Raw genomic sequence first — 24314 nt, 5'->3', positions numbered from 1 at the left:
TCCCCCTTCCCCCCCTTTTTCTAAGCCGCTAAGCCGCTTATCTGCTTATCCGCTAAGCCGCTAAAAGCCGCTAAGCCGCTAATAGCGCTAATCCGCTAATAGCGCTAATCCGCTAAGCCACTAATGGGCTTGCTTCGCAAGACGAAAAAACCGATAGACGAAGAGAATCGCAGAACGGATTCTTTTCGTCTTGCGAGGCACCACTGTAGTACCTCAGGTTAAGAACTTTTCTTCAGGATGAGAACAGAAATCACGCGGTGGTGGCGCAGCGGCAGGTCCCATTAGCTAAAGTAGTACCTCAGGTTAAGTACAGTTTCAGGTTAAGAACAGACCTCCAGAACGAATTAAGTTCTTAACCAGAGGTACCACTGTATTTCAGATGGAGGGATGCAGAAGGTGGACCCACCCAAGCATCAATATTAGGACATGTGCTTTGAAACTTATTCACAAACTATCTAGAGCTAGGGGTGAGCAGTAAAATGGCCAAGATTGCAGTAGATACCCGATTATTCAGGGTTTTTAAAACAGAGATTGCAAAGAGCTCCAAAGGACCTTTCCAAACTGGCGGCTCGTCCACACTTGTCCCGCACCGAGAAAGCACAGATCCTGCCACTTTCCCTGGGAAAACCCACTCTTTAATGTTGAATGTTTGCTCTGATTCAGTGGTAAAAAGCAGGTTTTCCTGGGGGGGAAGCAGCAGGACAAGCTGAGGTGTAGACGTACCCTGAGTGAATGGGCAGCAAAATGGTAAATGTAATTCAGTGGAAACAAGTGTAAAGCGAGACATGGTGGGGCAAAACAAATCTTAATTTTACACATACGCTCATGGGGTCTGAGCTGGTGGTGACTGACCAGGAATGAAACCTTGGGGTTATAGTAGATAGCTTGATGAATACGTCAACCCAGAGTGTGGCAGCTGCGAATGTGAATTCCATTGTAGGGATCACTAGGAAAGGAACAGTAACAAACTTAGAACTGTAAGGTGGGTGGGAGGTCACCCCTAAGCAGCAGCCCCCCAAAACTGGAGGGAGCTCATCTTTTTCCACAGGGATAAAATACTATGAAATACCTTCCAGAACCTTGGAACAGGAAAGAACTTAACAAGGAGCTTCAGAAACTCATAAGGTTGGCATTTTGTTCTGTCACTGAAATTTTAATATCGTTCTAATCATCCGAATGAGCCCCCTGGAAACAATACCAAACAGAACTAGGTCAGGAAATACCACAAAATCCCTCAATTCATTGGGAAAGTTAAGACTCTTAAAATTAGGTTTTTAACTCAGAAAGTTTGTTTTAAAAATCTAGCAGAACATTTTATAACTTCAAGAGAAGCTAGGAATGTGATGTTTAATGTCAAGGTCAATGATACTGCCCCTATTCTATAACCATCTGATTTGTGATCTAGCCTGATAATCTGTAAGATACAAATGGTTCTTTTTTTGCTCTTAGCCTGGGCTTCACCCGCCTGTTATCCAAGAGAGATAAGCTTCAACCAGAAGTAAATCTCTCTCTCTCCTACCCTCCCTCTCTCCTTCTGAGAGCTCTTTCACCCAGAGTATTCAGTCCTCTGACATTTTGTGCTTGGAAACTTAAGACCAGGGGTCAGCAAACTTTTTCAGACCATGTGGTGGGCCGGACTATATTTGGGGGGGGGAGGGGGAGGGGGAATGGACGAATTCCTATGCCCCACAAATAACCATATATGCATTTAAAATAAAAAGACACTTTCTACTCATGTAAAAACACGCTGGTTCCCAGACCGTACGCGGGCCAGATTTAGAAGGCGATTGGGCCGGATCCAGCCCCTAGTTTGCCTACCCATGCTTAAGACAGTCATTAAAAGCTGGAATGTCTTTTTTAAAGCTTACCTAGCTTACTATGACTTTTGTGTGGCAGAAACTTTGGATTGTATCCAACACTACATGCGCTGAGTTTGTGCAACAGAATTTCTCCCTTCTCTTCCAAGGCACCCTCAACATCTATTCCAGAGTGTCCTCCAAACTTCTGGAGGAGATTTTGAGGGTGTGCAGGGGGTTACAGGGAGAAGAGGTGCTTTCAGCTGCGCTAGCCGAAGCTGCAGTGGCAGAAGGGCAGCACTGGAATGCAAGCCCTTGCTTCAGTCATCATGTGCTTCTGCAGCCTTAAGGGCTTACTACTGCAACATGAAGCAGGGGGACATCTATGGGAACATTATATTTTATTTGTAATGCTGATAACTTTACATCTGTTGCAGTCACGAAGGGAGTTTCTGCTTTGCAAGTTTCTAGTTTGTCCTTTCTGGTCTCCTGTAGAGTCTTGCAGACTCCGTATAGAACATGGCAGTTAAGGTTGTTGAGAGAGACTCATAGTCTTCCTACATTCAACATATTCCAACATCTAAGCCACTTCACAGTAATAAGGGGAGTGATGGCAAAAGGATGAAGGACTGTTCCAGTTCCTGAGCTTGACATCCCCCTGCTGTAGTGCCTCTACCTTCTGATTGCAACTCATCAGAAAATCAAGCAAACATTCACCTGCCAGACATACCGGTATGTAAACTTGTGGCTTCATTCTGTCCTCCGTAGGCATGGAAGCTACTAAGCCATTTTTCTTTTGGTTGCAAACAGGCCTTGTCATTGTTATGTAGTAATGAAGGACCATGAGCTCCTTCTGACTAAAGTATTGTGTGGTTTTAATAAAATCAGAGTTGGGAGGTGCCCAGTGAACCACCTAATCCAATATCCTGTCCAACGAGCCATCTAATCTATTCTGATGCTAGTTGTGTAGATGTGCTATACTACTTTACCCCTTAACAGGAGCCGGTAAAACACCTGCTAAGGTTGAGTAATACACATCCTTCCATTTTGTATAACTCAGATCTGTCAACAGACCACTCTTTCTCAAGCTCCCATCTTGCCTGTTTGGAGGCCATCTTGGCATCAGCATCCATGTGTCGGTCATAAGTGATGCTGACATCCTAAACATCAGTTTTGGATGGAATACCTTTTTGCCCCCCACACCATGGCTCTCAAGGGAAAGGGCTTTTGGCAGGATTTTCCTTCCACCCAATGACTGACCACCCATTTAACATTTCCTCATGAGAAAGTAAAACATCCATGTCAGACCAGGCACATTCTATTCATCCCAATCCTCGTTACAAAGCTTCAGAAGCAGAAGTGCAGGTCACCTGCGTTTCTGCTGGTGATGCTTTTGTTTCTTCTCTGCTATCAAGCAGAAAGGAAGATTGAGATCCTAAATGGTAAAATCTTCCTTTCCTCCTGCTACCAAGTCAGCTAAATCAGGATTTTGCTTTTATTTTATTCAGCAGAGCAATGCCATTCTATAAACAGATATTAAGTCTTCATTTAGTAATTGCTTTATATTGCCCTTAAGGAATATAGGATCATGAGCCACTGTGGCCACTCAGAATGGTTTGGGCAACCCAGTCAGATGGATGGGGTATAAGTAAAGAACAACAACAATGTAGATTTAGACATACATAGTTCAAATCCCTATTTAGCAATGAAGTTCACTGTGGGACCCGAGGTAACTCGCTTTTTCTCTGCTTAATCTGGCTCTTTCAGCTGTTGCAAGAATAAAAAAGTGGCAACCACATGCATGCTACATTGATATCCTTGGCAGAAGAGCAGGATGCAAAGGTGACTAAATATAAGAAAGAGGTTGTGCCTTCATGGATCTACAGGTTTCTTACTGACAGCCACCCCTTGAGATAAGCACAGAACAAAAAGTGGTCTCACTGCATTTTGATACACCGAGTTACCAAATCCTGAAATCCTCCCTCCCTCTCTCCACGCATTCCCTTTATTTAATAAACGAAATCTCATCAACTTATCCTTCTTCTATTATCACTGCTGACATCAATCTGATAATATTGGCTTGGCGTGGAATCATGCTATTATATGTCCTCCTGATATTTAATTTAAGAGAAACGTCTGCAGTGGGGTGAATATGTGAAGCAAGCTTTTTATTACTGGCAGCAGTAAGGACGGTGGGAGTGAATTAGACATTCATCTTAGTCAGGGCCAATGTAGTTGCTCAGAAGAGGTTCTCTCTCTTTTTTAACCCTCTCCTGAATGCTTAGTGGGGACAGGTAATGGCGAGTCTAGCAAAGGGCTGCATTCATTTTTCTCAGAAGATTTGTCTTGCTGCATAGATTTAAAATGCGGGGAGGTAGCACAAAGCACCTTGGAAGTGAAAGCAAGAATCTTCACAATCAATTCCCAACTACTGCATATTTGGAAGTGCTAGTCAGATGGTTCTATCAATCAAGAACATGTCGCTTCATCCCAACATACACAGAGGCAGCCTGTATTTGCAATTTCTGGCTAAAACTAATTTGTGGCAACCACGTTTTACAAGAAGAGGAGCCAAGATGCAGCCACAAGACAGAGCAACAGTTGCTTGCCAGAAATTCTGCCAATTGTGCTTGGCAGGCTGCCTGCTATGGAAAAGAAATCTTGGATTTGGGCATAGGAGACAGGGTGGGGAGGGGGACGAGAGAAGTGCCAGCTCCATCAGGAATAAAAGCCCAAGGGTGTTCAGCACAAAGGAGGGCTAGACTGAAAGAACACTTAGCAAGGGCTTTTTTAATTTAGATTCGTAGAGGACAGCCTACAGAAGTGCTGTTAATTGTGGCTGAAGGATGCAGCGTTTTGACACATATCCAAGGAAGGGAACTCCTGTGATGAGCACAAGCCATGGGGTGGCAAACATTATGGGTGGGATTGCTCATTACGGGGAGGTTATGCTCTGTGGTATGCAAAAGGGAGTCTTACACAGGCAGGGATTTAATAATGCCTTAGTGCATACTCTTGCCACATAGTCAGAGCTCTCCCTTCTGTAAACTGCACTAGCTGTATACCTGATAAATGGAGCTCAATCTCCATTAACCTGAATACCATAACTTGCACTCGTAAGAAAAGAGGCTGGAAACTTGGTTTTCATATGTAGTGTCACATCCTTTTTTTCTACTTGCAGCATAACTAATCATAAACTAGAACTGCATGTGCTGCAGTTAAGCAGGGCACTGAAAGGAAAGCATTGTACCCTAATACCTCATGGCAAAAGGACCCACATCTCTCAGTCTTTCAGCACTGCAGGAACTGCAGCAAGTGTTGTTCATACATATGGGTGAGGAGAGAAGTAGCCAGTTACAAATGATCAATAAATCAGTGCCTGTTTTCTAAACTGTTTTCAAAGCCAATATTTTGTCAAAGGCATTTTTGTTGTTTAGAAAAGATGTCAAGTTCTGTATGAATTTCAAAATACGTAGGTGCCAGCTCTAGAATGTAGGTCTAGATGTCCCTTGGGAGACACCGGACTTTGAAACTGGACAAGGGCTTCACAGCGTTCTTCAAGTAAAGCAAAATAATCAACTGAGGGACCTAAAGGTTAATGGATTTTCAGGGGCCCAATCATTCAATTCCTTGATTCTGTACTAAGATATAAACACTCAGAGTGAAGGACAACTAAGGACATCATATGCAGGAACAAGGAAACCCCATGAACGAAAAACCAGGTTTTGGTAAACAAATTATGTATTAAGTAATGAGATCGTGCACAAGATAGGGGTGATGCTTTTGGAAGTCTGTGGGAACAATCAACTGAGAAAAGTCTCCTTCACCATTTGAGTGCATTTAGATGGAAGCTTTCTGGTATTTCCAACTAGGCAATGTTGGGGGAAGGGGGCAACCTTCTCTCTATCCCCATCCCTTTGTTCAATCACTGGTCTCCTGCTGGTCCATAGCGCTTCTTACACAATACCTTTTTGAGGTAGGAAAAAAAGTGTCAACTGTCAATGCATGACAAATGCCAATGAGTCTAGTTTGTCATTTGGTGAAACTAGTTTGATTATTGGTCAAATTCTGCCCCACACATGTGGCAAAATAGACATATGCATTTGTTGCATACTACAAGTGAAGCTGGCAAACTGTTTCCCAGCACATGACAGAAGTGTTATCAGTGTGAGGTGATGGACTATATGGAACTGGCGGAAATGACTGGCAGAATCCGAGACCAAGGAGAAGAGTTGGTGGAAGAAGATTGGAAGAAATTTAAAGTTTATCTACAGAAATATTGTAAAATTAAGGAATGTTAGAAGGATGTTGGAATGAAGTTCTGTGGTTTTAGCAGAAATGATATAAAGGATTAAGGAAAAATGAATTGGTAACTAGTGAAAGAGGAGAATGTAAAAATATAGTATATCAAGGTTAATTTTTTTTTAGGATAATAACAAGGATGGAAAGGATTTGCTGAAATATCTAAATGAACTAGAATACAAAAAAGGGAGGTGTGAGGAGGTCAAGGAAATAAGCAAAGGAAAGAAAGTTATGTAAAGGTTGGATTTGTGTGTTTTTTCCTTTTCCTTTTCCTTTTTCTTTTTTTCTTTTTCTCTTGGATTGTTTGTCTTTTTTGTAACCTTCAAAATTGGAATAAATATTATTTTTTAAAAAAGAAGTGTTATCAGTGTGATGCTGCCTTAAGTGGTAAAAAAAGATGAGGGGGCTTTCTTTCATTATGACTACATAAGTGTTCTAGGGCTGAGTCTAACACTGAAATCAGGTTGCAGGTGAAGCCCTATAAACAAGGCTCATAAAATATTTAGCTGGATGCAAGACAAGATAGAAGACAATCCAAACTGTTTCCATGAACTGCTAATCACTGGCAATTCTGACAGCAAAACAATGAATGCTCTATGCTAGTGTTTCTCAACTCAGGTCCCCACATGTTATTGAACCACAACTCCCATCATTCCTGACCATTGGCTAAGCTAACTTACATGGTGGGCTTGTAGTCCAAAAACATCTGGGGACCCAAGGTTGAAGAACACTGCATAGTATATAGCATCTCAGAGACACTTTGATGTTCCATGGTAGAGACACCTCTGCAGGTAAACTCTGTTTAGAAATGTGCTCTTTTCATATCTTCCCAAGAGACTGCATCACCTGGAAGCTAAGTGTAAATGGGGAAGTAAAAAATTCAGCAGCTGTTGCAAAAAGAAAGCCTCAAAGAGAAACTTGATTCACAGCTCTTCTTGATTCAGCACTAATTTAATGTAGAGACTGCAACGGACCTTGTCATAATACTTGACAAAGGCTATAGAGCAGACAAACCTTTTGTTCCTCATTATGCAAAGTTAAAGATAGAAGCGTGTCAGCACCCTTCTTCCCAAGAGTCTCCCAACTGGGCAAAAAGAGTCCATTAGCAATCACTGTTGGTATAAAAGCAAAGCTGAATGCTACAAGAAAGTCTTTATTTTCATTTTGACACAGAATTAAAATTCCTATCTGTAGACATTCACGCAGCAGTTCAAAACTGGCAGGGTTCCTACATTCTTATATTCTTAAGAGGAAAAGAAAACTGAAGCTTATTTATTTCTATGCCATAACAGCATTAACAGAATCTCTCTACAGGTCTACAAGCATCACATATTATTTAAGCCAAAAACAGTAAGTTCCTAAGGCTGACTAGCAAAGATGAGAGACCTAAAGTTAGCAACAATATGGACTCAAACTACGTTGGAAGTCAAATAGGAGTGAGTCAGAAACTTGTTGTTTGAGAGAACAGTCTGAATCACAGAAGGAAGTTGGCTAAAATTCCACAAAGAAGAGAAGAAAAACAATATAGCAAGCAAGGAGACAAATGGCAGAGACATCCTGAAGACTAACTGTTTGGTTGAGGCTTAAGCTTTCATTGCCAATAGCCTACTTTGGCACTTGTGTCTGGGAAGGCACACATGACAGAGGCTGAGGTACACTGGATGATGCATCAAGTTAACAAGCCACAAACTAAAGGGAACAACACCACATCTTTTGGGCAGAGTACTAAATAGGAACATGATGCACATGTTTGTAAGGAGGAATGGAGTGAGCAGTCACATCAGTGCTATTTTTCTAGAAAAAAAGATGCTCACCATGTTCTCTTATAATGGCAATGGCACCCACCTGAGAGGTGGCAGAACTGAGTTCCAGTGAGTTTTGGCTGAAAAAAGCCCTGCAGTCACTGTGGATGAAACTGAACATTAGTCCTACAAATGCCATTGGCAAAGCATAGACCGCCTCCTCACCTCAGCAAGATACATTAAACAATTCAAAATGCATACTTAAGGGTGGATGCCCTCTTTGCTGCATGGTTTTCATGTGTATCTGGATACTCATCTCCAGAAGAGGGATGGCCACTGGGATATACATGCAACACCATGTTGGTGGTCTGCATCTGTAGGTGATGCACATTTCAATGTGGATCCTGTTTAAGCTGTGGTTCCTGATCTGGTAAATTAAAATTATATAGAAGCTTGCTTCTGTGAAATGAACTAGCCCTTAGCTGAACTAACACGCTTGTATTGTTGCACTGCGCTGGTAGTTTCATTTCCTACCAGCAAAGCATGATAAAACAAGAGCATCTGCTGCACTGCCTTGGAAGGGGACCTATGTATTCGTGGGCAACTTACACCCATCAGGAGGGACACCTTCCACATGTGCTGCATCAGGAAGATTCTGGGCATCACATGGCAGGACAGAGTCTCAAACAAAGATGTGCTCTCCCAAGCCCACTTTCCCAGCAAGTTCACACTTCTGTCTCAGCGACGTCTACTCTGGCTTGGTCATGTACACAGAATGGAAGATGGCAGGATCCCCAAGGATGTGCTTTATGGGGAGCTTCAGGAACCGGGCCTGTTGGCGTACCAACTCTGTGTTACAAAGATGCCTGCAAACTTGATGTGAAGGCTGGCAACATTGATCCCTACTGCATGGGAATCCCTGGCAGACGACCACAGCACCCGGAGACAAGACAGTCAAGTGACTCATGCACAGCAGTGACCAGAGGAAGAATGACCACTGAAAGAAGAAACCTCATGGTGCACCTGTAGCAGCAAAGCTGGATGATTTCATCTGCCCCAGAAGTAATTAAAATATGCCTCTTGCGTATTGGTTTTTACAGCCATAGCAGGTGGTGCATTTCTCCAATGGTTTGACTTTACCCCCCGAAGGCACACTCTTCCATTGTCTCTGGAGACAGACAGATGCCAATTGGTAGTCTAACGTTTTTAGCTTCTCCTCAGAAACCCCTCCCCCCCAAAAAAAATCTTTACTCCTGACCATTCAGCAAAGTTCTAGGGAAGAGGTATCAGGCTGGCAAAACTGTATTTTGGGATTGCAGGCTGCTAGTACTGCCTGCTGTGTACTTGTTTCTATTTAGCCTCCCCCAACACTCTCCTCTCAAAAGGAAGCTGGTATTGAAAAGGGCCATCGGTTTGGGAAGGAGAGGAATGAGAGAAAATCTACATTTAAAAACAAACTTAGAACGTAATTGTTTAATTTAACAAACAGTACCTGCACCCAGGTAAGTCCAAGGATTTTTCTCCTGTTGTCACTGACTTTGGCAACCAGACCCAGCCCATACAGGAAGATAACTCTTTCAACGGGAAAAGAAACTATGTAATATCACAGTGGATTACACTTCTGGACTTTTAGAAATGTCTCTCACGTTTCAGTTTTGCCAGTCTAGACCAGGATCTAGAGCACGAGTATTCTCCACAAAATAAATAGCATTTTCACAAGTCAGCACAGGGCTCAAGAGATGAACATAGAAGAACTAATCCAAATGCACTACATCCAGCAAGTCTTGGCATGCTGAGATCAGACTGAAGATTACCATTTGGGGGTGGGGAATCAAGAGCTTTCAAAAACTATACATCACACATTATTTTACCTAGCAGCAGGCTGCCAGAATCCCAGATCTTACTTGCCAACACTCCTAGAAGCTTACTAATGACATTTAGATTTTTTTGTGGCGGGGGTGAGGCAGTGGCAAATAGCAGTGCTAAATCTGAGCTGGATCCCCCAAAATGAATAATTGGTACTTCTGATTATATACTTCTTGGCTAGCCTGAAAGGCTTTATTTGTTGACCGAAAGAAATAGTAGATCACAGAACCAAGATACTATTTTCTTTGAGAAGAAAAGATAGGTTCTAATTCAGCCAATTACACAGCACCTGCACAGTTCCATAGGGATAGCTACTCAAGAAAGTCATGTCATCTTGACAAGGAAATCTTCAGGGATACTGTACAGGAAGTCATAATTTTTCTAGCAAAATTTCTCTGTTAAAAGCCTCATCACTTACCTTTGATCTTCCATCCGCTTTAACCCTGCCCCTTGTGGGGGGATAAAATCACCCTCTGTAACAGAAACTGTACCCATGCAAACAGAGGGTATAATTGAAAAGCATAAATACCATTACTGTTCAAAACAGCAAACAATGCCCTTGAAACCAGTTATTGCTGAATTAATGACCAAATTGTTAAGAACGTTACCTCAGCTTTGCCTTGGGCTGCTAATTAACCAACAGTCCATTAATTCCCTGGTAACAAGAGGTTTCTCAGGCCTTATTGCTTTTGACATCTTTAATTTTGCCATTCCTTTTGGAAAGCATTCCCACGATGATTCCAGCTTCAACATCAACCTTCAGCATCACCACAACTACACCCCATCTGCAAAATGCATCCACTGGGGGAAGAAAGCTGTGCAGGAAAGTGAAGGGCTAGCATACAAGGGCGGTTTTAAAACACAGCTTACAAAACAGTCCTGAAAGGAAGAATTCCCAACATAAACTACTTTTCTGCTGCCTACCTTCCAAACCTGTACATTCTACAGGGACGAGGGTGCGGTCTGATTTTTTTTTAGTTTACATGAGCCACAGTAAACTTCCACTTCTCCTTAGTGGTTTTCACAATTTTCAATGTCATTTTTCAGTGCAAAATGTATTTACTTTACACAGTGTCTATCTCTAACTCAGAAGATCTACCAAGCCATGTTCACGGTGGCCTTCATCAGGTGCCATAAGAGTGACCTCTTTGTACTGTACAATGCACCCTCTTTGTCATTTGTAATCTACAGCTGCAACCTTCAACTCAAATCCCATCAATGGTATAAACACAGGGTGCAGGTATTATTTGACAAACTGGGATGATAAGTATTCAGAATAGTAGCTGGTGTTAGGGCATGTAGCGCAGGCGGAAATTACAGCAGTTTAGCAGGAGCATGCTTTCTAGAAAGACTTCACTGGGGCAATGCCTGTGTATGGATGGAGAAGCATTCCCCAGAAGAGTGACTGGGTTATGTTTAGGCACTAAACATGTGCAGATTCCAAAGTACTCACTCATGCATTTGTATCCCAGCATGCAACGTTAGGGGAGAGACTTATTCCTATTGCGGCATGGGCTGGGTGTTTGAGAAGCACTTTAGTTCTGCAAGGCTCAAGGGACGCTGAAGCCAAATATAGAGACTGCAGTGCTTGAAGTGCTGCACAACTGCATACTTTGTTTTAATATGGCTTGCAGCACTGCAACGTTTTGAGGACTGAGGCTGAAGTGTGAAAATAGGTAAGCAATAAAACATGTAAATCATCCAATTGCTTTGCTGCCTTGGGGACTGGTTCAAGGTAGACAATCTGTGACTGGAAAACACCACGCTAGTCCACCTCACTATCCCCAAAATTGTTATCTATCACATCTAAGATGCAAAAAAATACTCTTTGTTTTTGAGCAATTCAAACAGAAATATGTTCTTGGTGGTGCAATAGTAGACCCCCTTCTCAGTGTTTTGTTTCCTGTTGTGGCCTTCTATAATAACCCTTGGTTGGGTTGGGCCAGGAAGATCTACTTCATTCCTAAATGGCCATTACTTAAGTATAAAAGTAAAGCTCATATTATGGAATTAGCTGTGTTTCAAAGTTTGGTCACATATTGTGGCCAAAGTATGTATTTCCAAGGTATAAAATATCATTGGGGAAAAGCCTGATTTTCCTGAAGTATGCACAGGCAGATATTTTTCTCTTTGTGAACTGAAGTCTTATTTTCCTATCAGACAGTTCCCAGATATTTCACTCCCCTTGCAGTCTTGTTGGATACATGATGCACATCCAGCCTAGTATTTAAGAACTCACCTGGCAGTCACAGGCAAGAAGGAACTGCCTGCAGGCAAGTAAGCAGGTTGGCAGAGGAGGGGCAGAATATTTGACACACACACACACACACACACACACACACACACACCCTGCTCTGCCCAGCACAGAGAGCAAGGAGGTTGGCAGAGGAGGGAGGAAGCCCCTTTGTCTGTACTTCTGTGTAAGCTCCACTCCTCCCAGAAGACAAGGGTTTTGCCTTTTTGGCAGGAGAGTAAGTTATGTAGGCTTACTAACAAGACACTTTCCCAAGACACACTTTGGTTAATGCTACTGAGGTGTTGTTGTTTTTTCCTTTTCTTTTAAGACTCTTAGGCTTCTCTACTTCTTGAGGCTCCTTTTCAGTTGTGACATTCCAGCTGCAGGATGGTGGCAACCATCAAATGAATTTCCATAGAACAATTTTTTGTTTGTTTGATTGTTTAAGATCATTTTTATATAGATCACTAATATATAAAGTTTCAGAGTTGTAAACAACGTAATAGAAAAGGATATAATGTAACAGAAATAAAACCTACAAATGTCTCTACGAAATCAAATAAAAAGGCAGCATTGATACTCCTATGTTTGTCTGAATAAAAACATGCACTGGAAAAAGCCAATTTGCTGGCACATGTCAAACATCAATGTCCAGTTCATGTTACTTAAAAAAAATATCAATCCATTAGTTAGTCTAAAAATATGATTTTATCAACTACCTCCTCTACCTCCTCCTGCCAGTGCCATCAGAATACTGCTCACCTCCTCAAAATACACTATGAGAAGAAGCCATTTTACATTAGAACAAAATTCTTCTTCTACTCTCTCTCTCTTTCAACCATCCACGGCAGGGTTAGTAGTACACAAGGGTACTTTTTTCAGTAGTAGAAATCAGCCATAATTCACTTTTTCAGCTTCATAACCTATCAAGGAGCCTTTTACCTTATGCCTGTGTGTTAAAAGTCTGTGCAATTTTCCTTTCTGTAAAAAGCCCATGGGGATACATACCACATGCCAGTTTCTCCAACATAATAATTTTAAATACTCACGCCTATTAAGTTTAAGGATCCTACAATCATTAAATGGAACTCAGAGATATGGGGTCCCATATGGAGTAAATCTCTCTGGCAGCCTATTCACTGGAACGCTGCCTTGGATTCAAGGCTGATCTCTAGTGGGACAATAAGATAAAGGGCATTCTTTAAATGAACATTGATAAAAAGTGCACAGAGTGAGTAACACCCTCAGCCAGGCGAGCAAACAACGAGCTCTTGGTAAACAGCTTCAGAAGCTCATAAAAAGGAGTCAGGTCTCCCAGGAAAGTTATCTTTTAACAACTTTCTAATCCTCCAAACACCATCATGCTTGTGTAGCTTTACGCTTTAGAGTAAGTGTCATATCCCAACACTACACTCCTTCTTGGTGCTTCCATTAATAATAATAATAATAATAATAATAATAATGACAATAGTGTCAAATTTCACAAAAGAAAGTTTAAAACCAGCCTTTAGAGGATACATCAGGAACACCTGCACTAAGCCTCAGCATCCTTACTGATTTTCCCTTCACTCCCGCCCTGCCACCCCTTAACAGATTCAGAGACTGTAAAAACATTTAATCCTCAGACACTAATCTAAATGTAACACTCAAAAGAAGACAAAGACGATGCAGAAGGAGGAAAAAATTGGCCACTGCCTTTTGGGAGTCTCGCTTTATCCCAGGAGCGGGCGCATTAATAGAGCTTGGAATGAAATGCCATTTTATTCCCTGTAGCGGGGAGGGGATTAACAAGTTGTCTTCTCTAAACCTAGTCTGCGTCATGGCTCTCTGAGCAGCGAGAAAAGGACAGGGAGTGAAGTAAAAGGTGGAGAGCACTGGCCTTTTATTTACACGCATCTCCTTTTGTGGATGATCACTGATGTGAAGAGTTTGCTAAACAGTGGAATGTGTGCAAGCGTGCGGTGTGCGTCTAGATCTAAGTCCCCAGCCTTTAATTCCACTGGCTGACACGTACACATACAAAATAACGCAGCCTTTGTAATAAAATAAAGCAGGCGATGCATTTTGTGGTGGTTCTCCAAGCCAACACAACATGCGCAGAACGAGGGCACAACAAGGAAGGTGGCAAAAGAGCTGCTCGTTTTCCAAGCTCTGATCAGTAAGGCTCCTGTTGCTAGGCGGCTCTTTGCTGGGAAAGACAGAGGGCTGGGTAATATCCAGCACAGAATGAAAGAGGAAATGTAGAAGGGAAGATATTTCTTAATGTGCTGCCGGCAGTTCAGATGTGAGAACGAACAGTCAAGTCACAGTGGATTGACCACCTCTGGGTGAATACTGATACCCTCCCTCCAGGTGAGGTCACAGGATGAAACACCTACCACTGCTTTGCTATGTCGCTTGGCACAAACCAGTTCATCCCCTTTCCTGTGCAGATTTCCTCTCTTGTGAGAGAAAAAGAGCCAGACTTGTCCACTAACCTCAAAGGAACATTTTTTTATTGTGTGGCCTTGTTAGTGAAGTTCCGCACAACACTCTGAAATGTTGAAGTGCTGTCATAAATACCAGTTAGCATTATTCATTCAGAGGAAATAAAAAGCCCTTTAATGCACTAGGCCACTTGTGCCAGAGCTGCAGATGGTCGAGAGGACGAGAAAATGAATGGAAAGGGATGCAACAGAAGCTTAGCAATGCCAAGGAAACAGCCTCCATAATTCGTGCCTCTTCTACTCATGCTGCCATTTGGTTTCTGAAAAGCAGGAGTTGCTGCTCACAGCAGAGAAAATTCTGTGTCTCCGGCTTATCCAAACACAGCAAATGACACGTATAAAAGATGGTGTCTGGCAGAAGGTGACAAAAAACGGAAACACCTTCAATGTATATATGTAAGGGAAGGAATGAGGGTCTCGTTCTAGTAATTCACCATGAGTAATGGCAAGTGGGTGGTAACACTAGAACTGGAGAGAGAGGAAATCAATTTCCTATCACACTTTTTGTAAAAACAGCTGTGTTTATGTGAACTGAGCATAAGGCTGAGAGATAGCTCCAACTTTTCCACGGAACAAGAGACACACAGAGGGCAATTCGGTGAGCTCTTTACACTAGTACAATCTTGGAAAAACCAGTGGGATACACTATTTTAATGAGTCAACTATAGACCTCTAAGAGCCGGGTTACACTATAAGTTATCCTGAGACAGCAGCTTGCTGTTTACACTTTGAAGAAGTGACTCATAAGCTGAAGAAAATCTAAAGACAGAGTCAACAAGACCAGAGGGTTTTGACTCAAATCAAGTTAATCAAAGTGTAAAGTGATGATGTAAACAGCAGCCAAGTTATGATCTGTGGTAGGTGCAGGGTGGAGTTCTCTATGACCCATCAGGAACCCTAGGCAGTTAGTAAAAGCACCCAGGAACTCCTTGGCTACCAAAGAAGAGCACATAACAGAATTAATCACGCCTGACATTTGCTATTCTCAGTCTGAATAAGTCAGACAATGGTGAGGCAATACTTAAGCATGGCCATTTCCGTAAAGTGCTCTCCAGTCCAACAGTATTATCAGATGGTTAAGACAGGGTTTAATATTGTGCCTTGTGCCAGATTACTACTTTCCATATGTGAAGGTGTGTGTCAAAAGGTAAGAAAATGTGCACGCTGACAGCGCTTCACAAGTAATGAGCAATAACAAGATGTGCCTGTTAAGTCCTACGGATTTGCATCTCAATAATTCACTCAAGGATGGGGAGGAGCAAGCTGCTTGCTCGCTTGACCCTGCCTAAATTGTGCACAGAAGTCAGGATACACTCACGGATGCAAAACTAGGATTTCCAACCCTGGCATTGTTTAACAACAATAAGCATTGATACGGCTCTTTTTGAATGTTCAAAGTACTTTACAAACATATGCTTTATTCATCTTTACAACAACTCTGCAAGGTAGACCAGTATTACTACTGCTGTATTCACACGGGGAGTGGAGGCAAAAGAGAGTGACTTGCCTAAGGGCAACCACCTACTGAGTCCATAGCGGAGCATGAGACTCTTCATCACAGGGTTGTGGGTTCAACCTCCACATTCGTCAAAAATTCCTGCATTGAAGGGGGTTGGACCTTCGGGTCCCTTCCAACTCTGTGAGTCAACTCTGTGCCTTCCTGACTCACGGGTCTCTCAGAGATCATACTCTTGGTCACCATTCCATCTTAAATTAGAATTTCCTTCTCCCTCAAATGTAAAAGTCACCTGTTCATAACAAGGAAATAACCATTCCCCATAGAATATAAGAAGAGCCTTCTGGACCAGATATCTGTGAGAAACCCAAAAGCAGGACCCAATCACAAGAGCCCTCTCTCCTCCTATGGCTCCTAGTCACTGGTCTTCAGAAGCGCTACTGCCCCTGACCGTGGAGGCAGAGCACAGCAATCATGGTCAGTAGCCACTGAGAGCCGTATCCCTCCATGGATTTGTCTAATCTTCTTTTGAAGTCATCCAAGTTGATGGCCATCACTGCCTCTTGTGGGAGCGAGTGCCACACTTTAACTATATGGTGTATGAAGATGTCCTTTCTTTTATCTGTTCCAAATCTTCCAACATTCAGCTTCCACAAATTTTAGTGTTATGAGAGAAGGAGGAAAACATTCCTCTCTCCACTTTCTCCCCTGCATGCATAACTTTATATAAACATACTTCTATCTTAGCACCTCTTACTCACCTTTTATCTAAACTCCACTCCCCATATCAGTTTGGTTGCCCTTTTCTGAAACTTCTCCAACTCTACCATATCCTTTTCAAGGTGAGATAACCAGAACTGAGGACAGTATTTTAAATGTGGTCACAATACAGATTTGTATAACAGCATTATGAACGATCCACCTGCTGCTGCACACTGGGTCAATGTCTTCGTCAAGCTATCCACTATGACCCCTAGGTCTCATTTCTGGTTAGTCACCCCCAATTCAGGCCCTTTAGGTGCATATGTGTAATTAAGTGGAACAGGGGAGCTTTTTTGCACCAAATTTCTTTCACCTGCAGCTTCTTTTTTTGTAGGAGAAAGATGTGCAAAGTAACAGCTATCTTCGGTAAGTCAACTGCCAAAACCCCACACAAAGGCCTCAGTGGGGCACCATCTGGAAATATAATGATGGAATTAAAGAATGAGTTGGCAGTGCAAAACAATGAAGTGAGAATAATTACAATGTGGTATTAAGTGAAATGGAAAGCATTGTTCAGGGGCACATAGTAGAGAAGGAGCATGTAACAATTTCAGCCAAAAACAAATAGAGCAGGGTGCGGCGGAGGATGCTTTCTAAAACCTTGCTTGAAACACTCTGGCTAAAACAACCAGGAAGGAATTAACAGCTGTCTTGACTTTTTGAAGAATGCCTCATAATACAAGAGACAAATGTGTGCCGCTGGTCCCTATCCAGTAAGAAAATGTGGAGGGGTAGGATGAAGCCCCAAAAGGAATGCACTGAAGATAAAGGAAATATTGGCACAACTAAAAACAAGAAATATAGGACACAACCACTGATCTTAATCTCTTCCTGCAGGAAATCCCAAAGAACCTGCATATTTCTAATTATTGCTTTCTTGCCAACTAGAAACATAGTTCTGGAAACATATTTGGCTTTGATATCATCTTCCTGTGTTCTAAGACAACTGAAGAAAAGGCTGTCATAACTTAATTACTGCTTTCCAACTTTTGAAATATTTATTCCAACAGCAACTTATTTTTAAGAGAATGTACTCTACAAATATATGCAGCATGTTGGCAACTCTGTTTTTGTTGTTGTTTGCTTGGTTTGGTTTGGGTTTTTTTTAATGGAACAGCAACATGCCCATGCCTGTTGACAATTGTTGAAGCAAACTCAAAAGTGAGACTTTTAAGAAGTCAGCACCAATAAGCAGCAAATGCAGTCCAAGTAGTAGATATTTACCACACTACAGCAATCCACATTATTGTTTGCCTGTATGGGAAACCTGTCCATCTCTGCTTTATGAGACATATTGCTCAAAGTGTCCCAGGTTCCACATATATATATGGGATAGCTCTGCCAGTAGACTTGTAATCTCATGGTCATGGGTTCGAGCCTCATGTTGGGCAAAAAAATTCCAGCGTGATTGGGGGTTAGACTAGGTGACCCTCAGAGTCCCTTCCAATTCTACCAGTCTATGATTCTAAATGTATAAAACAAAGCATGCCATTACGCCATATAAGAATAGAGTGCTCCGTTATAGATCCCATTTAGTTATCCAGCATCGAGATCCAATGCATTCCGAGAAGAACAGATCAATAACAAAATGTTCTGCCTTCTACTTATTGTTCCAAATAAAAGTGTACTGCAGTGGCATTAGCATACCAGTGTCTTTCTTATCAGCAAAAGAAACAAAATCATGTCATACTGCATAAAAATAATCAATTTGTGACTGGCCTCTAAGAATTCAAAACTGATGTGTTACCTTTTCCATTCCTACAACATAGAATAGCTTTTCCCCTGCCAATTTTTAAGGCAGGCATGTTTGCAATGCTGGGATGTGGTGAGCCATGCTGCCACAAGCACAAACTAAACTACCTCTTGGGGGGCGGGGGGAGAATCTGAGAAAACAAAGAGAACAGCCATAATGTTGGATCCACTGCTGCTTCGTAATGTCACCAATCTCTTTTAGGAAGTCTTTCCAAAACCCTTCTACCACTGGGTAGAAGTTGTCAATATGTTCCTTTTGAACTGTCACCTCTCCAACTATCTGCTAATACCTTCCCCATCATTCTTGCTGGTTGAACCAGAATGTATCATCACTTTTGTAGTATTTTTTAGAAAGTTCTCACTTGTATGAACAGATAATGGTGTCGTCCCCCCAAAAATTGGGCTCTTGTGTATCATTTCGCCTATATCTGTCTTTTCCATGGATTTGATATTTCTTAATCTGATCATAGTAACATCTATCTAGAGGTAGTTTATTTTTGAGACCATGCCATTGAAGCTTTTCTTAACAGCCAGGTAAACCTTTCAAATGGTATTACTGTCCTGGTGGCCTGCTTTTTAGTAAGATGCCTTTGGGATTAATAGAGGTATTTAATAGATGTTTTTGGGATAAAACGTCAAGCATCATGCAGTTCTAGCCAATCTGCTGGTGTATCTTGTAATTTGTGCCTCATTGTGTCTTCTGACAGGGGTCTTCCTTATAAAATAATAAATAATCTCCTAATCAATATAGTTCCTGCACCTTCCATCTTGCAAAGCATTTTTCTTTTTCTCTTAAGTTATATTCCCAACCAAATTCCAACTTAGAATGGATAAGCAGGTAACTCCTAAACTACAGAGGTCAACTCATCTTTATTAATTGGTTTTCAGTGCCCATTATTTTCTGATCTTTCCTGGGAGGAAAACATCAAAGCCCTCTCAATGCAAGGAGCTGAGATGGCAGCTCCCTAAGCATCATCTCTTATACCTTGGAGATTCAAAGTCTTCTCTAGACTGCTCTGCAACACCCATACTCACATGTAACCTGTGGAAAACTCAGTGGACACCTTCTGTGCCAACTTTTAAATGCCTGCTGAAAACTATCTTACTTTTGTCATCACTCCCCCTGGGTATCCCATCCTAGTATTCAGTTGCTTACTATGTGGATTATTATATCTGCTCTCGCATTGTCAATGAAAAAGAATCCTCAAAAGGAAGAATTCATTTGTTTATTAAAACATGGGGAATACTATGCTAGACATCTCCATCCTATAAATGGATTTAGAATTTGAAACATGTATTAAAGCGACAAAAAGGAGGCATAAAATATCATATACATATTGGCTTCAAGATAAAAATACTATTTTAAGAAATGTAGCACATGCTCCGTTAATTAACACCTAACGTCTAATTTGTCATCATTTATTTGCCTGTTGCACAAAAAAGCAACTCTTAATCATCTAATTGATATATTTGCTTCAAGGGCCATTGCACACAATATGGCCCAATTATACACATTTTCTAATGCAGGTACATTTTGCAGGTTGCCTCAGTCAACTGGGAGCTCCTTGCAACGTGTCAGAAGCATGTTAAAATGCATGTTTCTTTCGAGCGCTATATATTATTGACTTTTGTGTATATGCTAAACATGTACAATGTACTGCAATTCTTACGAAATTCTTGAAATTTCATGGAATGTATTAACTTAACTCTTCCGTTTAAGAAAGAGTGTGTATGTGTGTGTGTGTTATATATAGCTCAGGTCATGTTCATATACTCCTCCTTAACTATAAGAGAAATGCCTCCCTGACTGCAACAACATACTTTCCCCATATGGCAACTACAAAAATATTTGTATTTCTGGTCTGTCAGACTTGGCTCCTGTCAGGTTTGGGGGAGGGTAGAAAGCGAAGTTGAGGAAGGAGCTAAAGCCAGGCAATGGACAGAGCTGCACAATCCTGGCCTAAGATGGAGCAGAACCCCATTCCTTCTAAAGTGTGAGCAAGTGTGATCTGGATGCACAGTATCTACTCTGCTCTACTATGACTCTTCTTGGCTGGTTTCCGTGTAATTCCCTGCTTTGGCCAAAACTGGGTGGAAGCATGCAAAGTGAATCCCCCTCTAAGCCGCACTAAGCCAGCTCCTTCTGGAAAAATAATATTGTTTTTAATCTGTCAATGGGACAACAATTGCATTCTTACCTGATCTGATCTTCTGCATTGGTAACTGCCTCATTGTATTGATCCAAGGTCATCTTGTAGATTTCAGAATTCTGAAAAGTTTAAAAAGGCATCACCCAGCATTACAAATTAATGTTTCTTAAGCTGCATAGTCCAGTACAAAGGCTCTTAAACTGATAAAGGCAAGCGGGACATATGCTATACATTAAAGCACCAAAAGGGGGGGGTAAAAGGGATGAAAATGCTTGCAAAAATAAAGGATTCTGAAGCTCATCATCATCATTTATACCCTACAGATAAAATAATAGCTAAAAACATAACAGTGAGCTTCAGCATGTATCATTTCATACATGAGCTCCTGTAGTCAACCATATTGCACTGAGGGAGAATGAGCAAATTAGCAGCCCACTTCCAATCCAAAGAAAATATACTCAAGAATTGGGCTTTCAGGTATATGGGGAAAGTTCTCCTAGCAACTGCTGGTGCCTTTCTGAGAGATAAGCTTCAAGCTTGGAGATCCACAGGTCTGGCAAGGGCAATGTCAACCAGTCATTATTGTATAAATAACCAAATCAGAAACAGAAAAGGCAGGTTAATTGAAAAGCAAGTATCCAAACATTAGCCTTTTTATAAGTCAGGGTTGGGGAAAAGGATCCAATCCATAGGATGGATTGATGGGTGGAGCTGCCCATTAATCACCTGACATCACAATAGTATCAGGTGACCCAAAGTAAAAATGTTCCTGTGTGGTACAGCTCAAATTTAATCAGACAACACTAAGAAATATTTGCACTTACATCAAGCCATACTCTGAGGGTTTGCCGGGAGTGAAACATACCAGCTCTGGACAGCAATCACACCAGAACTTGCTGTCAATGTCGATCAGCTGATCAGCGCTGACAGCAAGCCTCACTCACAAAAAATAGTTGGGATCACACTTTAAGGTTCCCAATTGTTCCTTTGGAGCAGGAGGGTGTGGTTTGTGAAAACAGCCTCATGGGCCAAATTTGACCCAAAAGCCAAAGATTTTACACCCCTGTTATAAACAATCTCTTGACAGCATCCTACGTTTACATTGATTAAACTCCACCTGAACTCAGACACCACAGCAACTTTTCAAATATAGTAACTTCACTTTGTGAAGTAAAGCAATGTATGAAATTTTATCCAATTCAGGAGAAAGCTGATCTTTCCTAGCCTTCATAAATACCGTATTTTTCGCTCTATAAGACGCACCAGACCACAAGACGCACCTAGTTTTTGGAGGAGGAAAACAAGAAAAAAAATATTCTGAATCTCAGAAGCCAGAACAGCAAGAGGGATCGCTGCGCAGTGAAAACAGCAATCCCTCTTGCTGTTCTGGCTTCTGGGATAGCTGTGCAGCCTGCATTTGCTCCATAAGATGTACACACATTTCTCCTTACTTTTTAGGAGGGAAAAGGTGAGTCTTATAGAGCAAAAAATATGGTAAGTCTTAAGACTGCAAATAATGCACAAGATATTCATTGCTTTATACTTCAGTTTTAAACTGGGACTAAAGTTGTATGCCCCAGGCACTATGCAACCTAAACAACTTTGAACAATTATTTCATTCCACCAACCCACTGGGGAAAGGAATCATTTCCCAACTATATTGTCTACCCTTCCCCTTATTTCTTTAATGTTAAAATGGGGGGGGGGAAGAGATTTTGGAGAAGAACTAGAGGAACAACTTTGGAATTGTTTTTTGGAAGAGACTACTGTTTGGATCTATCTCAAATAGGAATTGAGAAAATGCTCTAAACATACACCGCTGGTATATGTGCCCAACAAGACTGAATAAAATTAACAGCAATACATCCAAACTCCGCTGGTGAAAATGCACTTTGAGGTGTTTCTGAGGAGACCCAAGGGCATTTTATGCTGTCTAGTGAGGAGCAATGAGCGTAAAATAAATTCTCTCACCTGGTGGCAGTGAGAGGTTTAACAGGAAGGAAGAGCAGACAGAGGGGTACACTCTTGGCTGGAACTCCCTTCCTCCCCGCATCGTAAGATGCAGAGAAGACGGGGTGCCATAACACCATCATACTCAATGGGCTGGTAATGTTCTTTACAAGGCTCTTGTGAGGACAAAAATGGAAAGAAAACAAATCATGTACACCACCCTAGCTTCTTGAAGGAAAGGTGCAAGACAAATGTGAGAATGAAGTCCTATTAAAGAACAGTTCCACACATACAGCAAATTGTGCTTGTTATGGATTATCTGCAGCAAATATACAGTGTACATGACAGGCGCACATCCCAAAATATCCAGATATAAACACTGATGAACCTTGGCCCAAACATGATTGTCACATAAAGCATGGAACGATTCCTAGCCCTTTCATCTATGCAACATAAGCAAATGGCATATGGACACATTTCCTCTGTAAACTTGCTGATTAACAGTGAGAGGCTAAATAGATAAACACAAATCTAAATAATCAATTCAATTAAAACAGTGTGTGACAGAATATTTTTACTGTGTAATTCCCTTTCTGGAGGATCCTTGCCCTTTTCAGATTGTATCATGATTCTCTCTGGTGTTATTTTCCTTCCATTTCCTCAGGACAGCAGCTGAAACAAAGTTTTATTCCTGCATTTACTTTTATCCTCCAGCAATGTCTAGCCACAAAGCTTAGGGAAAATGGAACTTAAACAGAAAAAAGACCACTCGTTATGCTTACAATCTTGCCCCTTCTCAGATAGATTTGTATTTCTGTGCACTTCCCTACCACTTTCATTGCAGAGTTCATAAATTAACAGGTTCATATAAGCATGCTTTGATATTCCTTTCAAATTTGCTATATGAAAGCATCATTGTTAGATGTATCTTTATGCATGACACAAAGAAGCCCAGCAGGGAATTGTTTTCACAGGTTTGCAATAAAAAAAACTCTTTCAGGAACTGACAAATTGCAGATGAGGCTTCACCTCAAAATGTACTTTGGCAGCAAAAGCTATCTGTCAGTCTGTCTGTCTATCGATGTGTGTTACATAATGGTTAATTTTATTTCACTTTAGAACTTTAAAACACTCTGTCCTCTCCCTCTCTCAGGTCACCAGCCTGGAATGCAGATTTTAATAGCACCTTCCCTCCCACCTGCACTGCACAGCCCTGCAACTCCCTGCTGTTCCTCACTTGCCTCTGAAAAACCCAAAGACCTGTGCCTCCATTAATTAAAATTGCCATTAAAAATTAAATATTGTGAATAAGTAGGTGTGAGCATTATCTCCATGGGTTTCATAAATCTCACTGTTTCTCCAATTACTTCTCAAGCAATTTTCATATTTCATACTGTCTGATTTCTCATAGGACCTGGATTTGCAAGATCAAAACGATGACAAAAAGTAGAAAAAAGCAAGCAAGAGCGGAAGGTAGCAAAATGAAACATTTTGCAGGCAACAGGAAGGAGCCCCATCAAATTCTATTAGCCAGCAGTGATCTGCAACGAAGGAGCAGCAGGAATGGAAAATAAGAACAAATATGTTGTACATAAGGCTCAGCATGAAGCTGGGATTTAACCCTAACCCTAAGACTGAAAACAGAAAAAGAAATTGATTATCAGGGATGTTTTCCAGGTGTAAGTGTTTTATAAAATGATTACAGAAGAATCTTTGGCTATAGTAAACACATCAACAAGAGGGCAGTACTTTAGTGACAAGTTTGTTAAAAAAAAAAAAAAAAAACATGCACACAAGGCTATCACCATGTATTTAT

At 41.4% G+C, this 24314-nt stretch overlaps 1 protein-coding gene and 1 long non-coding RNA gene across 7 annotated transcripts in view; one reads left to right on the top strand and one right to left on the bottom strand.

Moving 5' to 3' along the window:
* The window catches only part of CHCHD6 (coiled-coil-helix-coiled-coil-helix domain containing 6), a 200248-nt gene that overhangs the window by 63021 nt on the left and 112913 nt on the right, over window positions 1-24314 (bottom strand). For all 6 annotated transcript variants that reach the window (XM_079964596.1, XM_079964600.1, XM_079964597.1 and 3 more), the window contains one exon: window positions 20597-20667. In XM_079964596.1, coding sequence (XP_079820722.1) covers window positions 20597-20667 — 71 coding nt within the window. The remainder of the gene's footprint in view (window positions 1-20596; window positions 20668-24314) is intronic.
* Window positions 2197-3827, top strand: LOC307209494. The gene is made up of 2 exons (XR_013835612.1): window positions 2197-2528; window positions 3564-3827. It is a non-coding gene; the product is annotated as an uncharacterized lncRNA (long non-coding RNA).

Source organism: Podarcis cretensis (genome assembly GCF_951804945.1).
Source record: "Podarcis cretensis genome assembly, chromosome: 2".
Classification (NCBI taxonomy): domain Eukaryota; kingdom Metazoa; phylum Chordata; class Lepidosauria; order Squamata; family Lacertidae; genus Podarcis; species Podarcis cretensis.
This window is presented reverse-complemented; position numbering and strand designations above follow the sequence as displayed.